Source organism: Grus americana (genome assembly GCF_028858705.1).
Source record: "Grus americana isolate bGruAme1 chromosome 27 unlocalized genomic scaffold, bGruAme1.mat SUPER_27_unloc_1, whole genome shotgun sequence".
In the NCBI taxonomy this organism is placed as follows: Eukaryota; Metazoa; Chordata; class Aves; order Gruiformes; family Gruidae; genus Grus; species Grus americana.
The window spans coordinates 1080076-1097441 of NW_026561291.1; the positions used below are offsets into that span (position 1 = coordinate 1080076).

A 17366-nucleotide genomic window follows, 5' to 3' on the forward strand; every position below is an offset into this window, starting at 1 on the left:
CTGGGACCTGCTGTGCTGAGGAGGGACTCTGAGGAGGAGAAGGGCCTGGCAACTGCAAGGGACACCAGACGAGCCAGGGGTTTCTGCTCACTGTGAAGAAGGCCACTTGCATACGGGGCTGCATTAGGATGAGCACGGTCACCCAGAGCAGGGCAGTTCTTCTGGCCCTTGACACCGCACTGGTGGGGACCCCCACACATGGCTTTGTCCCAGTTCTCGGCTCCCTCTTTTGCTGGAGCTGGGAGGAGCTGGAGAGTGGCCAGAGGAGATGTGGCCAGGTGGAGTTTGGGGCCTTAAGCAGATGGGCTGTGTGGAGGGGCTGAGAGACCTGGGCTTCTTTGGCCCCTTTGCCCAGTGTTGGAGAGGCTCAGGGCAGTCTAGGAGTAGCCTGAGACTGCTTGAAAGGTGGTTTCAGAGATGGTGGAGATTTTCTGAAAACTGGGAAACATCATGAGAAAGAGAAGATGCCACCAAGTGCATCTTGGGAGGTTGAGATGGGACACGAGGAGAAAGAAATGTCCCTGCAAGTGCAGTTCTGTGGTACAAGAGGCCACCCAGCAAGAGTCTGGATCAGTCAGAGCTTTGCATTTCAATGAACAGTCTGTGAGGATGGAGAGATATCAGTAAGGGTGGGAAGACGCTCAGGTGACACCCAAGTTGGAAAGCAGGCTGGGTGTCAAGAGCCTGCAGGGAAAGAGGTGCAGGTGTGGGACACCGTAGGACATGCTGTGGTGGAGACATCTGGGGGCAGTGGTAAGGCTGAAAGCCCCCAACACAGCCAAGGTCTTGGTCTGCTGGGCTGTGGCTGTTCTCTCTGCAGGTGATGCCTGTGAGGAGACATCTTCTCATTAGAGCACCAGGACTTCATTGCCCCCTTGTCACAACCTGTGAGCCTGAGAAAAAGTGTGTGGTAGTCCTGCTCTAGGCATTGCACATCCCCACATCACACTGGCCCAGGAAGAGCCCTGAGCCCTGTGTGTGAGGGACAGGGTCTCCCCTCCCAGGGGCTGGGGGTCACAGCTTGGCCCTTTGGCTTGATCAAACACACCCAGGATTACTCAGCATCAGAGCCACCTTGCCATTGCCTTTGCCTACCTGTCATCACTGCCTCCACTTGCCTGCTCTAACCAGCCCCAGAGTTGCTTTGTCAGGGATGGCCCTCAGGGGGACCCATTAATGCTCCAAGAAACTGTGGAGTTTGCATCGCACTGTGACTTCTGGAGAGGTTTCATCAGCTTCCTCTCAGGGTCTGAGCTTCATGGACTCATCCCCAAACCCACCAGAGGGGTCATTAACATGCCGCCTTGGGCTGGGCCTCTGCTTCTGGTCTCCTGGGACGGAGGGAGCTCATGGCAAGTGGGCTGTGCTGCAGAGAGACAGCTCTGGCCAGGAGCAGCTCCTCTGCAGAGCCCAGCAGGGCTGAGGGCTCTGCCTGCAGGCACCGAGGGGAGAACAGCGAGGCAGAGAGAGCTTAAAGGCAGTTGGAAATGGGAGGCTTGCTGAGAGCTCAGGGAAGGAGAAATCTTCAGAGCCCTTGACACGGTAAGTCTCTGGGTGCAGGGCAATGCCGATGCGGTTCCTGGAGGCATCTCCTCAAGCTGGCAGAGCCCACAGCTGCTGGGATGTGCCAGGTGGACTCCCTGTGCAGAGGCAAGTTTGAGTGGCTGGGAATGCAGGTGTGCAGGCAGGGGTACCCAGTTGTGTCCTGCAGAGCAGGGTCCCTGCAGCCCAGGGGCTGTGTGCCGGGGCAGGGACCCTGCCTTCTGCCAGGGTCAGCCCTCAGCCTGCCCGGGGAGCTGCCCAGGGCACTGCAGGGAGAAGCTGTGGGTGGAAGGAGCGACCCCCTGGAAGGGCAGGGCAGGGTCCTTCTGCTCTTGAGAGGGTGCTTTGTTTGTGAGGGCTGATTAGAGCTTGAGATTGCCCCTGGGACATTTGCCATGGTACTTCTCAAGGAGCATTGGGATCCCCTTGGGCAGTGCCCTGGTGCCAGGAGGGGTCTGCAGGGCAGAGCTGAGCACACAGAGGGTGGGATGGGCTCTGTGAGCAGGGACAGGGAGGAGAGGTGTGGGCAGAGCACCAGCTCCTGGCAAGGACAGCTCCAGGCAGCAGAGACATGGGCAGGGAGTGGGAGGAAACTGCAGCCAAGCCCTGGGCTAGGCTGCCTTCAGGCTGCTCTCTTGTGGTCCCTCACTCTAGATGTCTGCTGGGCGTTGTCTGCTGAGCAATGAGCTGACTCTGCCTTTAGGACATCCCATCTTCAGGACATCGGACTGTCTGCTTTGCCTGTGCTGCTGGGCTTGGCAGCTGCCCCAGAAGAGCACAGCTGTGCTGTAGGATCCCAGGGAGTGCTGAGCTTTCCCTTGGAGGTCAGTTCTCTCCTCTCAGAGGCCTTTGTTTCTCTCTGAGAGGGGCTGTGTCCTTCTCTCTCCATCACAACTCCACCTCTGGGCTGGGAAAGAGAAGAGTTTGCAGATCTGCCCTTTGAATCATGACTCCCCTGCTCTCCTTAGTGTCTTTTGGGGGGGATTATTTAAAAGTAATTTCTGTTTGTCATCATCTTCAAGGCAGCAGAAGCAACAGTGCAGGGCAGCTGGGTGACAGTCTAATGGACACTGCATCTCTCCTGACTCTGCACTAAGCTACAAAGAGCTGAGCCTTTTTGCCTGTCCTGTCTCAAGACTCTTCCCATTTTCCATTATGAAATGAGCATTTCTAACCCTCAGAAGAATATTCCCAGATGTGATTGTGGAAAATGAAAACACAGAAAACACTTATATTAGCATGCTAAGCCTCTCTTCTGCAGCCCACACTCTTCTGAGTTGTGAGATCAGAGATTGAATTTTTCCAGTAAATGTGGATTGCATCTGACATGGGTTTTGAATATTGGAGCTGTCACAAACCAGCTCCATGTACCCACTACAGCTCAGCACAGCTGACTCCTCAGCTCCTCACAACACACTCAGCCAGCACAAACCAGAGAAAGGAAATGTATTTCAAATGGGGGGTGTTTCTATGAAAAAGAGAGTGGTTTTGCTCAGTGGATTCTGTCCTAACTTTTCCCTGTCCTTTCGTTATTAGAACTGGCCCCCATGCGAAGAAACAGCAGATGTCCAACGGCAGCTCCATCACTGAGTTCCTCCTCCTGGCATTCGCAGACACACGGGAGCTGCAGCTCTTGCACTTCTGGCTCTTCCTGGGCATCTACCTGGCTGCTCTCCTGGCCAATGGCCTCATCATCACTGCCATAGCCTGCGACCACCACCTCCACACCCCCATGTACTTCTTCCTCCTCAACCTCTCCCTCCTCGACCTTGGTACCATCTCTATCACGGTCCCTAAAGTGATGGCCAACTCACTCTCAGACAACAGGTCCATCTCCTATGCAGGATGTGCTGCTCAACTCTTTCTGATTGTCTTCCTGCTTGGAGCTGAGTACGCCCTTCTCACTGTCATGGCCTATGACCGCTACGTTGCCATCTGCCAACCCCTGCACTACGGGACCCTCCTGGGCAGCAGAGCTTGTGTCCACATGGCAGCAGCTGCCTGGGGCACTGGGTTTCTCAATGCTGTGCTGCACACGGCCAATACATTTTCTATACCACTCTGCCATGGTAATACTGTAGAACAGTTCTTCTGTGACGTTCCCCAGATCCTCAAGCTCTCCTGCTCAGACACCTACCTCAGGGAAGTTGGGCTTCTTATTTTAAGCTGTTTTTTAGGTTTTGGCTGTTTTGTTTTCATTGTGCTGTCCTATGTGCAGATCTTCAGGGCTGTGTTGAGGATCCCCTCTGAGCAGGGACGGCACAAAGCCTTTTCCATGTGCCTACCTCACCTGGCCGTGGTCTCCCTCCTTGTCAGCACAGGCATATTTTCCTACCTGAAACCCCCCTCCATCTCCTCCCCATCCCTGGACCTGGTGGTGACTGTTCTGTACTCGGTGGTTCCTCCAGCAGTGAACCCCCTCATCTACAGCATGAGGAACCAGGAAATCATAGATGCCCTGTGGAAACTATTTGAATACAATCTACTTCAGATCAAGAAGACCCCCATTATCCCACCAGGGCTCCCTCTGTATTTCAGGAAGAGCCAGGAGTAGCTTTTCTTCATATGGGTCTGTATTTTTTTGTGTTCTTCTTTTCTCCTTAGGATTTTTGTTTATTTTATACCTGTGATATTAGTATTCTTTGCCTGTTACCTCTTTTTACTTGACCCAAACACCTCATGTACATATGGGTCCAGGCTGCCTGTCTAGATAAACTCCATGGAGAAAGCAGTGGGAATTCTCTCAGCTCCCATCTGTGCACATCTCCTCTGGAGCTGGAGGAGCAGCCCCAGCATGCAGGAGGGTTCAGGAGCCAAATGCCCAGCTGCCCCATGGAGCAGCAGCCTGGGTTGCCCTTGGGGCTGCCCCTCGCTGCCTCAGCGGGCACTCCCTGTCCGCTGCCTTCACGTCGGGGCTGCTGCTGCCCTGGAGCCATGGCCAAGGCCAGCAGCAGGACGCGGCCTGGACAGGGCTGCTCTCTCCTCCCTTCCACACTGTCCTGCTGTGTCCTGGCATTGCTGTTACCCCCAAGGTCTCGTGTAACTTGTGACAGTCCTGCTGTCTCTACAGTGGCATCCCTGTGCCTGAAGGCAGGAGCAGGCCATGTGGAGCAGCGTGCCAGAGCTGGCCTCTCTGCTAGCACCACCATAACCAGAAGGGCTCCTCAGGGCAGGGCCAGAAGGCTGGACACCCCTTCCAAAGCTGCTGTCAGGAATACACCCAAGAAGCTGCTCCCTCCAAAGGACTTTTGCTCTTTGGGGTTCTTGATGGATTCAGGGGGACAAGCTCAGAGTCCCAGGGGGATCTGTTAGGGAGCAAGGGCTGGATGAAGACCTTCCTTCTTGGTTGCACATGTCCATTCAGACAAGAACTGGTCTTTGGCTTATCTACCTGGTGCTGTCCCACCTGCAGTGGGGCTGATGGCAGATGTCATCCTGGAGAAGAATGGAGATCTGCCAGGAGAAGTGAGGGGATCTCCAGGAATAGTGTGTGAGTCGGAGGTGGCAGAGAGTGGCACCTCATAAAATGAGTGACAATCCAAGGAGGAGCGTCCCAGAGGAGAAGGCAAACCTGAGGAGACCATGGGCTAACGAGGGCTCTGCAATGGCAGGAGAGGCTGTGAGGAGCCAGAAGGCAAAGGGACATAAGTCTAGACAGTGGTTCATCACACCCTCATGGAAACCCTGTGGGCTGGACCTAGTGCAGCCCTCCCCTGCCCTTTGTGCCACTGGAGACACACCATGGTCCTGCCAAGCACTGTCCTTGTCTTCTGAGCCATCAGGGAAGATGGAAAGGGGCTCAGCAGCTGTGATCCCCTCTGGCTGGCTCTGCTTCCCACCCTGACCAGCATGGCCAATCAGGGTCACCCCATGGCCCCGGGGCACCACAGCCCCCTCGCTCTGCAGAGCAGCCCCACCAGCTTGGGGCCCTGCAGGGAGCATGGGGAGGGAACCAGGAACGGCCGGCCAGGCCAGCACAGACATGCTCACCTGGGGAAAGGCTCTCTGCAGAGCAGGGATGACTCTGGAGGAGATCAAAGGAGCATTTCTGTGCCTGAAAGGAGGAATCAATGAGAAAGGGAAACCTCTTTCTGCAGGCACCCACTGGCAGCAGGCTCTTCTGTCCCCTGGCCGGGACTCTTGGTGGCATGGAGAGAGCGAGAAGGTGCCCCAGGGCATTCATCACCCCCCAGCCTCTCCCATCAGCCATTTCCAGCCCTGGTCACTCCCCCAGTTCTTGGTGGTTGGGCTCTGTGGCCATCTCCTTCCTGCTGTTGGTCTTGGTGCCTGTGTTGGGGAAACAGCCAGCCCTGCCCCAGCCTCCTGCCTTGCCCAGACCTTGGCAGAGCCCCGAGCAGGGCTGTCTGGGAACCCGTGCATGGGACATAGCTGGGGCTTGGCTGGGGCTGGGCACTGCTTGGCTGCAGAAGAAGGAGGGCTGCTGAGGATGGACACTGAGGTCTGGCATGGGCACTTGTGGTGGAGGACGCATCCCTGCCCCAAACACACCCTGTCCTGTGCAGTGTCTGATGATGGGGGCCCTGGGGGCATGTGTGGGGCAGTGGGGCTGCACAGGGGCAGGGATGGGTCACGGATGGGAGCCACAACACAACGATGAGGAGGTGGAAGCCGGGACAGGCTATGAAGGAGGAATTTAGAAAGATGACCTGAGTGTGTGGGCATGTGTTTAGGAAAGCCAGAGCTCGGCTGGAGCTGATGGGGGCTGCAGGCACCATCAAGAGCAAAATGAAGAGCTTCAGCCACTGTGTTTGAAGTAAAAGGCTGAACAAGGAACATGCTGCTGAATGATGAGGGGGGTCGTAACAGCAGACACAGGTGGGGCTGAGTGACTCAACGCCTTCCTTGCCTTAGACTGTGCTCAAAAGTTCTGCCAGGCCTCTGCTCAGTGAAAGGGCTGAAGGAGGAGGAGAGCAGGTATTGAGAGGAACCTCATGAAACCCCCCAAGGACAAGTGCCAGGTTCTGCCCCTGCAGGGGACTCACGCTGGCAATGGCACAGGCTGGGGACTGCCTGGCTGGGGAGCAGCTCTGTGGGAAAGGTCTTGGTGGGCAGGGAGCTGGACAGGAGGCAGCCGTGTGCCCTGGCAGCAAGGGAGGGCAGCAGTGCCCTGCGCTGTGTGACCAGCAGCATGGCCAGGAGATGGAGGGTAGGGATTTACCCTCTCTATGTGGAAAGTTTCTAGTCCACATCCAGAACACTGTGTCCACTTTTGGGAACCCCAAGAATGGAAAGGTGTTGACCATCTGGAGTGGGTTTAGTGAAGGGCCTTGAGATGGTCAGGGGGCTGGATCAGTGTCTCTGTGAGGAAAGGCTGATGAAGCTGGGCTCCTTCAGCCTGGAGAAGGGATGGCTGAGACCTCAAAGCAAGGGGGATCTCACCTTTTTCACCATGAGGCTAGCCAAGCATTGGAACAAGCATTGATCACCGTGAGAGATTGTAAAGTCCTTTGTCCTTGCAGGTTTTCAAGACCCAGGTGGACAAAGACCTGTGGAACCAGGTCTGACCATTTACCTGGCCTGTCTTGGATTAGAGAGTTTTTCTATAGACTTCTCAACATCTACTTTGAAACTCAATGATCTTATCATCCTTAAATCTCTTGTCCAATATCTTATCAGCAGATGAGAGAACAGATGTTTATGGGGTACAAATCCTCCTGTGACCAGCAAAGACAACTAAGAAAAACATCTCCTCCAGCCTGGTAGGCTGGGAGGCACTGCCTCAGCTCTCCATTACACCTAAAGCTCATTGCATCCTCCCTTATCCACCTCAAAGGCCATGGTCTGGACCCTGAAGCTCCTACATGGAATTTTTATGAATCAGGGAAGCTGAATGCCACCCATGACTAAATGCATTCCTGGTGTTCATGAACAGCAAGGAGTTTCTCTTTCTGGTGCATTCCCAGGTCGCATGGACTCCACTTTCAGCAGCCTAATTATCTCTTCAGCCAACTCCTTCACTGGGGTTATAGCTATCCTGTCCAATCTCTCTCTCTCAAACATCTCTGGTGGGGCTGTTCCCTGTGGATGGTGAACCTCATTGGAGGCAGCTTGGACTTGGCTTGAAGTTGAGGAGCGTGGGTTATTGTTTATGAAACTTCACCCTGCTTTCCTTCTGTGTGTTTGCCATGCAGAGCAACGCGGCTGTGCCTGTGTGCAGCCAGGTCCCTAAGGAAAGCAGGTGGGAGTTGGTGCAAAGGAGCTGTAACCTCCAGCTGCAGACTTGGGTGAGAAGTGTGATGTGAGGAGAAGTGATGCAAGTCCCAGGTGGCCCATGAGAGAGATGGCAGGGCTGGGGAGGTGATGAGGAAGGTTGTCCATGCAGTGCCTGTCCTCAATGAGGAGCTCTTCCTACCCATCCTGACTTCATTAGGAGACCCCCTTGCCCAATATGGACTGGAGAATGCTACTATAACTTCTTCTGTAAATTAAAAACAAACAAACAAACAAACAAACAAACAAACAAAATCCCCAAAAACCCAACAAAAAAACCTCTAACCAAACCCAAGCTCTTAAAAATCAAAAATACTCCTTTTTGTAGGGCTCACTGAATTCTTTGAAATCTTTGACTTCACATACACCCTGGAGACCTCTCCAATTAGTTGTGTAAGTCTTGAAGACTTGCAGAAAATAACAGGAGGAGACATGGCTTGGTGCATTTTAATGAGCTCCCTGGTGTATTTGATGCTGAGACCAGGAACTAAGACACTGAGAGAAGCCTGAGGAAACCACTGAAGAAGTCACTGTCAAAAGCAATGCCTACAGTTTCAGGGAGTGTTAATGGGTCCCACTGGGATCCATCACTGACAAAGCCACCCTGGGGGCTGGTTAGAGCAGAAGACTAGAGGCAGTGATGACAGGTAGGCAAAGGCAATGTTAAGGTGGCTCTGAGGCTGAGTAACCCTCGATGTGTCACATCTGCTGCGCTTTGCAGAGGAGCTGCTCCTGGCCAGAGATGTCCCTCTGCAGCACAGCCCACTTGCCATGAGCTCCCTCTGTCCCAGAAGCCTGGACTAGCTCAGCAGCAGAGGACCAGCCCAAGGTGGCATGTTAATGACCCCTCTGGTGGGTTTGGGGATGAGTCCATGAACCTCAGGCATGGAGCAGCAGCTGAAGAGACCTCTCAAGAAGTCAAACTCAGACACAATCTCCAAAGTTTCTCAGAGTGTTAATGGGTGCCCCTGAGAACCATTACCAACAAAGCCTCCCCAGGGGCTCGTTAGAGCAGAGAACTGGAAGCAATAATGGCAGGAAGGCCAAGACAATGTAAAGGTGGCTCTGATGCTGAGGATATCTGGAATCTTTGCATCCAGCCAAACGGACAAGCCCTGACCCCCAGCCCCTGGCAAAGGGAGATCCTGTCCCTCACACATTGCGCAGGGCTCTTCCTGGGGCAGTGGGGTGTGGGGATGTGCAATGCCTGGAGCAAGGCTGTGGAATGACATCTGCCAGGCTCCTGGGTGGGGATGAGGAGGCCATGAGGCCCGAGTGCCCTAAGGGTAAGGTGTTTCCTCACTGGCATCAGTGGCAGAGACAACAGCCATGGCCAAGGAGGCAAAGACCTCAGATCTGTTGCAGGGTTTCAGCTTTGCACAGCCCTAGATTGTCTCCACCACAGGCTGTCCTACAGTGTCCCACACCTGTCCCTAGTTCCCGGCATGCTGCAGACATCCACTCTGCTTCTCCACCCTGCTCTGACCTGAGCAACTCATTCCCCTGACTGCTATCTCTCCATCCCTGCGAGGTATGCCTTGAAACACAAAGCCATGGACTGAGCCAGGCTCCCTCGGGGGGTCTGATTATACCACAGCGCTGCCCTCGGAGGGACATTTCTTTCTCCTTGTGTCCACTTTAAGCATCCCAACCCTCCATTTCTGGTATGATTTCTTTCCCATGCTGTCTCCCACTATGAAGAAAAGCTCCTCCAGCTCTGGAACCACACTTCAACCACTCTATGGCTACTCCTGTACTTCCCGGAGCCTCTCCACCACTGGGCCAAAGGGCTGAAGAAGCCCATGTCCCTCAGCTTCCACATGCAGGGCATGTGCCCTGCACCCCACCTTGGCAGACCTCTTCTGGGCACTCTCCAGTGCCTCCCCACTCCTCCAAAACGGGGAGCCACACCCTGGGACACACCTGTGTGTGGGGGGCCACTGCAGGACCCAGGATTTTCTCAGGATCACAGCTCAGCCAGTCAGGTCACAGCTAGCCCTGGTCTATAGGGCTGTTCTTCCTCCTGATGCAGAACTGCCCACTTCTCCTTCTCCTCCTCAAACCCAGGCCAAGCCCCAGAGTTTCACAAGGTCCCCCTGGACTGACACTCCTTTTAGGCAGCCCTTAATTTTTGTGTGCAAGTGGCTCACCCTGATGGTGGTGTCTCCCACAAGGTAACAGCAGGAGGAGTTGCAGGATGCTGCAGATAACAGAAGGAGGTTCTACTTCTATGGAATTAATGAACCAGGAAGGCATTACCATGACAGCCATCTCCAAAATACCAAATGAGGGTAAAAAGGAAGCTAATGCAGGGCCAGTGAAGAAAGGGTGACTGAGGATTGGGCTGTTTGTGTGCTAGGATATGTTAGTGTGAAATGGGCACCTATATAGGCACATTGTATGTGTATGCTCACAGAGCTAGACCCTCACAGTGGTCTCATGTTGCCACTAGGGCCTGAAACATTCAAAGTTCAGTGGTTCGTTGTGGATGACAGTTTCTTCAGACAGAACAGGCTCTCCTTACAGCCTGCGACAGCCATGCCTTGCAACAGGGTGACAAATGAGAGTGACACATGCAGGAAGTGATGGCGTGAGGGTGATGATATTCCAACATCCCCGAGGTCCCTTGCCAACCCAATAAAATCCAGTAGAATTGGAAGAGCCCTAAACCTCTCAGGCATGCATTTGTAAGGTTGGCCTTACCAGTATGAGAGGCTGAGAGAGGTGGGGTTGTTCAATGGTGAGAAGAGAGGGCTTTGGGAAGAACTGAAAATGACCCATATACCACTACCAGGAGGTCATCAGCAAGACAGATCCAGGCTTTTCCCTGTTCTGTGTGAGGAAAAACTGTTTAGCCATGAAGTGAGTGAAGCACTGGAGCAGTGATGTTGTGCTGTGTCAGTCCCTGGAAGAGTTCAAAGGCAACATGAAGAAATCCCTGAGCAACCTGGTGTGACCTGATAGCTGCCCTTGCTGTGTGATGCACATTGGCCTCGAGACCTCCTAGGGTCCCTTCCCAGCACGAATGACTGTCCATTTCCTTCCACCACAGGTCTTCCCTTCTCCATGGTAAGGAAAGCACTCAGGTTCCCCATGACCATGAGGAAAGTCAGACTAAGTTTGGTCAGGTCATCTGTGTCATTCCTGTCCCAAACCACTCACTGCTGCTCACATGCAGAGCTGCATGGCAGGTACCCCCAAAACAGCCTTGATCTAGTGTTCTGCTTCACCTTCTATTTCCTTTCTCCCTCTTCTCTTCCCTTTGATCCTTCTTGTACCCTCCCACACTAACAGCCCACCTCTGTTCACTCTTTCCTCACTGGCCCTGGCTTTGCTGGCTTTGAAGCTGTTTCTGAGATGGTCACCATGGATAATCCTATGTTGGAAGGAAATTGCATTAAAGTAGCACCACCTTCTACTATTTGTATTACCCTGCAACTCCCCGTGCTGTTACCTTGTGAGGGACACCACCATCACGGTGACCATCTGCACACAAATATTGAGCTTCAGTCTGGGGGACCTTGAGAAACTCTGGGATTTAGAGAACAGAAACCTCTTGAAATGTTACAAGGAGAAGTGGCCAGTCCTGCACTGGGGGGAAGAATAAGCCTGGACCCGTGTGTCCCTCTGTGGAGCTTCCTGTTGTAGTCAAATGGGGAGGAATGGAGAGAGTCCTGAGGAGGATGGCCAATATAGGACGTGGGGCCTCAAGCACATGCCCTGTCTGGGGAGGCTGAAGGACCTGAGCTTCTTCAGGCTGCTGAAGCGGAGGCTCAGAGCACCACACTCACAACCTGTGGCTACTTGAAGGATGCTGTCAAAGATGCTGGAGCTTTTCTTCATAGTGGAAAAAAAAGCAGGAAAAAGGAAGAGCACCACAAAGTGTGGCTTGGGAGGCTGAGACGAGAAATGAGGAGAAGGAAATGTGCCTCCAAGGGCAGTGCTGACATAGAATAGGGTGCCCAGAGGGAGTCTGGACCAGCCCATGGCTTTCTCTTTCAAGGAACAGCCAGGGAGGATGGAGCGATATCAGTAAGGCCAGTGAGATATTGGGGTGAAATGGAAAAAAGGATTGGGTGTCTTCAAAGAAAGAGGTGCAGGTGTGGGACACTGTAGGGCAGGCTGTATTGGACACTGCTGAGGGCTGTGGCAAGGCTGAAAGACCCCAACCACAGATGACCTCTGCATCACCATGGCTATGGCTATTGTCTCTGCAGTCAGGGCCTACCAGAAGGTGCCTTCAATTGATTCAGGAAGAACTCATGACCTCCTTGCTCCACCCAGAAGGGTCATGCCAGGCATTGCACATCCCCACATCCCACTGCCCCAGGAAGAGCCCTGAGCAACATGTGAGGGACAGGATCTCCCTTCCCAGGGGCTGGGGGTCAGGGCTTGTCCATCTGGCTTCATTTAACACTTCCAGGTTACTCAGCATCAGAGCCACCTTGACATTGGTTTTGTCTACTTGTCATTATTGCTTCCAGTTTCCTGCTCTAACGAGCCCCTGGGGAGGCTTTGTTGGTAATGTCCCTCAGGGGGACCCATTAACCCTCTGAGAAACTTCGGAGTTTACATCTGAGTTTGACTTCTTGGGAGGTTTCATCAGCTTCCTCTCAGGGTCTGAGCTTCATGGACTCATCCCCAAACCCACCAGAGGGGTCATTAACATGCCACCTTGGGCTGGTCCTCTGCTGCTGCTCTCCTGGGACAAAGGGAGCTCATGGCAAGTGGGCAGTGCTGCAGAGAGACATCTCTGGCCAGGAGCAGCTCCTCTGCAGAGCACAGCAGGGCTGAGGGCGCTGGGAGAGGAGTGAGGCAGAGAATGGGAGGATGCTGAGAGCTCAGGGAAGGAGAAATCTTCAGAGCCCTCTACACAGTAAGTCTCTGGGTGCAGGCAAGTGCCACTGCGGTTCCTGAAGGGTTCTCCTCAAGCTGTCACAGGTCACAGCCTATGGGACCTTTCTCCGGTGTAGAAGGTAAGGGCATCCTCCAGCGCAGGGTTCCCTGCAGCACCGTCAGAGGGACAGAGCATGACGGCTGCCTTGTCCCGGGGTTGGCTGCAGGGTGTGAGGGTGGGTGTGCAGCCAGGGGTGCCCAGTTGTGTCCTTCAGAGCAGGGTCCCTGCAGCCCAGGGGCTGTGTGCCGGGGCAGGGACTCTGCCGCCTGCCAGGGTCAGCACTCAGCCTGCCCGGGGAGCTGCCCAGGGCACTGCAGGGAGAAGCTGTGGGTGGAAGGAGCGACCCCCTGGAAGAGCAGGGCAGGGTCCTTCTGATGTCAAGAGGGTGCTGTGTGGGTCAGGGCTGCTCACAGCTCCAGATCACTCCCAGCACATGTCCCAGGGGACTTCTCAAGAAGCACATCAAGGCAGGGGCTACCTGGAAGGTAAGGTGATTTCTGAAGTCTGTGCTTTTCCCGTTTCTTGTGGTGGTGGTGGTGCAGAAATATGGTCATGGAGCTCTCAGGGTAGCACCACAGTGCGAGACACTGACAGCATGACAGCCATTGGTCAACACCTCTTCAAGGAACCTGATAAAGTCCCTTCACTCACCTCAGCCTCCTCCTCAGGTGGGAAAGGGGTAACAGGAGAAAAATCAACAAAACAAACCCCCACAGTTCTGTTCTGCACTCAGGTGAATTGGGAGAGACAATGGTCAAATCTCTCTTATATCACGGGTAGATTTAACCTGTGATCACTCCTGTTTCCTCTCTGCCTGTTGCTGCACAGCAGGACTGACTCCTCTGGAGCCCATAGAAGAGGCCCCTGCTCTGCATTGCACCCTCAGCCAGCACAATCCAAGGATCATGCCAGGATCTGTGTGCAGACAGACAGAGGACACTTGTGGTTGCTTACTGTGATGAATGGAATAGGTTCTGCTCACAGGTGTCCGTCCTAACTCTTCACTGCGTTTCTCCCCCTTGGACAGGCCCTCGTGTGCAGAGGGAACAAATGTTTAACGGCAGCTCCATCACTGAGTTCCTCCTCCTGGCATTCGCAGACACACGGGAGCTGCAGCTCTTGCACTTCTGGCTCTTCCTGGGCATCTACCTGGCTGCTCTCCTGGCCAATGGCCTCATCATCACTGCCATCGCCTGCGACCACCACCTCCACACCCCCATGTACTTCTTCCTCCTCAACCTCTCCCTCCTCGACCTGGGATCCATCTCCACCACTGTCCCTAAAGCCATGGCCAACTTAATCTGGGACAACAAGGCCATCTCCTACACAGGATGTGCTGCCCAGTTCTTTTCTCTTATCTTCATGATTTCAGCAGAATTTTATCTTCTCACAGTCATGGCCTATGACCGCTACATTGCCATCTGCCAACCCCTGCACTACGGGACCCTCCTGGGCAGCAGAGCTTGTGTCCACATGGCAGCAGCTGCCTGGGGCACTGGGTTTCTCTATGCTGTGCTGCACATGGCCAATACATTTTCTATACCACTCTGCCAGGGCAATGCCCTGGACCAGTTCTTCTGTGAAATCCCCCAGATCCTCAAGCTCTCCTGCTCACATTACTACCTCAGGGAAGTTGGGCTTATTGTGGTTGGTGCCTGTTTATTCTTACTGTGTTTTGTTTTCATTGTGGTGTCCTATGTGCAGATCTTCAGGGCCGTGCTGAGGATCCCCTCTGAGCAGGGACGGCACAAAGCCTTTTCCATGTGCCTCCCTCATATGGCTGTTGTCTCACTATTCATCGGCACCTCATTTTTTGCTCACCTGAAGCCCCCCTCCATCTCCTCCCCATCCCTGGACCTGGTGGTGGCAGTTCTGTACTCGGTGGTGCCTCCAGCAGTGAACCCCCTCATCTACAGCATGAGGAACCAGGAGCTCAAGGAGGCCCTGAGGAAACTCATCCAATGGACCTTGCACCACCAACTGTAATTTGTCTCCCCTTCTCTGCAGAGTGCCCAGGGTATATTTTAGGCCAGTACTCTGGGTTTTTTTTTTCTCTTATCATCATCGTTAGAAGTAATTGCTTGGGTTCATAGCACTTCTCTTGAGGTGCTGTCCTGTTGTGTCTGATCCTTGAAGAACCATGTGTCACCTTTTGCCTTCCTAATAGCCTCTCTGCAATAAAAGGGGATCTCCTGAGGGAGGTGCCTGCAGCCTGGGCTCTCCTTCATACAGTTGTGGCTAAGAACAAGCCAGAGGAATTGGACTTTCCAAGTCTCTTCCGCCTGGTTTTCTCCTTCTCTTTGGGGAAATAATCTCATGGTGTCACTGTTAGACACCAAGCACTTAGTTGAAGGCTCTCGTCTTGGTGTCCAGGGGCATTGGAAATGGTGCGCAAGCTCCCAGTCACCTTCCTCATGCTGTCGCAGGTATGACGGGCGTGATGGCAGAGTGGAAAGGAATCTGGCGTGGTCAGGAGAGGATGGGGACACTGCAGGTACTCCTGGGTGGGAAGTGAATGGAGACTCAGAAGGTGAAAGACCCTGAGATGAAGTGCCCCCCAGGGCAGAGCACTCACTCCAGGTACCCGCAAAGAAAGACTCTGCAGTGCTGTGGGAGTCCGTGAAGATGCAGCAGGCACAGGGCAGGAGAGTGGAGAGATGCAGGAGGTGCCTGAGGAGCCGCAGGGCCAGGACTCTGCTGGTGTCCTGGGGAGCAGGGCTGGCGGGGAGGCAGAGTGGGGCAAAGGCGGTCAGGGCTGGGGATCCCCTGCAGCGTCAATGCAGGAGAGGCCGAGAGGGAGTGGCCTGCGCTGGCACTTGGGGCCAGCTGCAGGCCTGGGGCCGATGGGGAGGCTGAGCCCCCCCTCTGCCTCCCAGCAGCTGCTGTGCCCTTCCGAGGGGCTGGGGCTGTGGGCTGAGTGCCCAGAGCTCTGCAGCAGCCCAGACTGCCAGCCCAGACTGGGCTGCTCTGCTGGGCTGCGCTGGGGAGAGGGCAGGGAAGGTGGGGGAGAGGGGGAGGAGATGGGCTGGACTGGAAAGTAGTGCCTGCACTGCAGGGCTGGGGGGCCATGTTGGGCAGCAGGGCTTGGCCAGCCCAGCTGAGGAGGTCTCCTCTTCTTGCCCCACGCTCTTCAGACCACTGTCAGCCTATAGGCATTGCCACAGTGCCTCTGCGCTGGCTGCTGGGTGTCTCCATGTGCCCTGCTCTGAGCCCATGCAGGGACCTGCCGTGGGTGTCTCTGCTGGAGCTGGCCACCATGGCCTGCCTGCACAGTCCCAGGAGATCCTGGACAGGCTGCCCTTGGCGATGGGCTGTGATGGTCCTCAGCCCACAGCAGGTTCTGAGCACCAGCCCAGGAATGCTTCCCTGGGGATGAGTGCCTCACGCTGTGCTGGCTGCACATGTGAGCCTCGGGGGATGTCCTCACACTATGGTTCTTCTGGGTACAAAAGGGGAACCATCGTCTCCCAAAGTGGTTTCAGCTGGGTGGGAGCTGTCAGTGTTGCAGAAAGGCTGGCACACAGAAAGACTATTTGAAAAAGGACAATCATTTCATTGGGCTCTAGTCCAAACCCCTCCTCAGACAGCTCCTGATAGATCAGGTGCTCAGGGCCTTGTCTCAACAAATTTGGAATATCTCCACTGGCTGAGATCCCACCATCTCCCCTGGGCCCTGGCTCCAGTGTTTGGCTCTGAGGGCTTTCTCAAAACAGGGCAGCTCTCTCAGCCTCTCATTGGACATAATGTGCTCCAGGCCTTGACCACCCTTCTGGCCACTGCTGGAAAATCTCCACTCGGTCAGGGTCGGTCTGGCTGCTGCTGTGGACCAGAGGCTGGATCATGAGCTGTCCTGGTGTCAGCTGAGACACAGTTAATTGTCTTCCCAGCAGCCAGTCTGGGGCTGTGTTTGGGATTTGTGCTGGAAACAGTGTTGATAACATAGAGTTGTTTTTGTTACAGAGAGATGTTTTTATTGCTGAGCAGGGCTTACACAGTGTCAAGGCCTTTCCTGCTCCCCACACCGCCCCTCCAATGGATGGCTGGGGGTGCACAAGGAATTGGGAGGGGACACAGCCGGGACAGCTGACCCCAACTGACCTAAGAGACATTCCATACCATATGATGTCATGCTCAGCTTATAAAGGGCTTGGGGAAGAGGAAGGACAGGGGGGTGATGGCATTTGGAGTGATGGCGTTTGTCTTCCCAAGTCACCGTTACGCGTGATGGAGCCCTGCTTTCCCGGAGATGGCTGAACACCTGCCTGCCCATGGGAAGTGAGGAATGAATTCCTTGCTTTGCTTTGCTTGTGCACACGGCTTTTGCTTTACTTATTGAACTGTCTTTATCTCAGCCCACGGGTTTTCTCACTGTGACTCTTCCGACTCTCTCCCCCATCCCGCTGTGGGGGAGTGAGCAAGCGGCTGTGTGGTGCTCAGTTGCTGGTTGGGGTAAAACCATGACACAAGCTGACCTCATGAGTTGGAGAAATGCATTCACAGTGAATGCTCCTACACTGCCCTGATGGCTGAAGGCAACTCCCTGAACTGGAATTGTGTAAACTTACCCGTTGTCTCGCAGCACATGCCAGGGAAATGGCTTGCAGCCTTGTAAAGCTAAGAATAAGTGACAAAACCCAGAACAAATCCACCTCAGTTAACTTCTTGTATAAAATTAGGATCTGTCAGAACAGAAATA

General features: G+C 54.3%; 1 protein-coding gene across 1 annotated transcript; it reads left to right on the top strand.

Annotated features, from left to right (window-relative positions):
• Positions 1-3106: 3106 nt before the first annotated feature.
• Positions 3107-6484, top strand: LOC129200050 (olfactory receptor 14A16-like). Its single transcript, XM_054811304.1, has 2 exons — positions 3107-4071; positions 6415-6484. The coding sequence occupies exons 1-2, from the start codon at positions 3107-3109 to the stop codon at positions 6482-6484; spliced, it is 1035 nt and encodes a 344-aa protein (XP_054667279.1).
• Positions 6485-17366: the final 10882 nt, after the last annotated feature.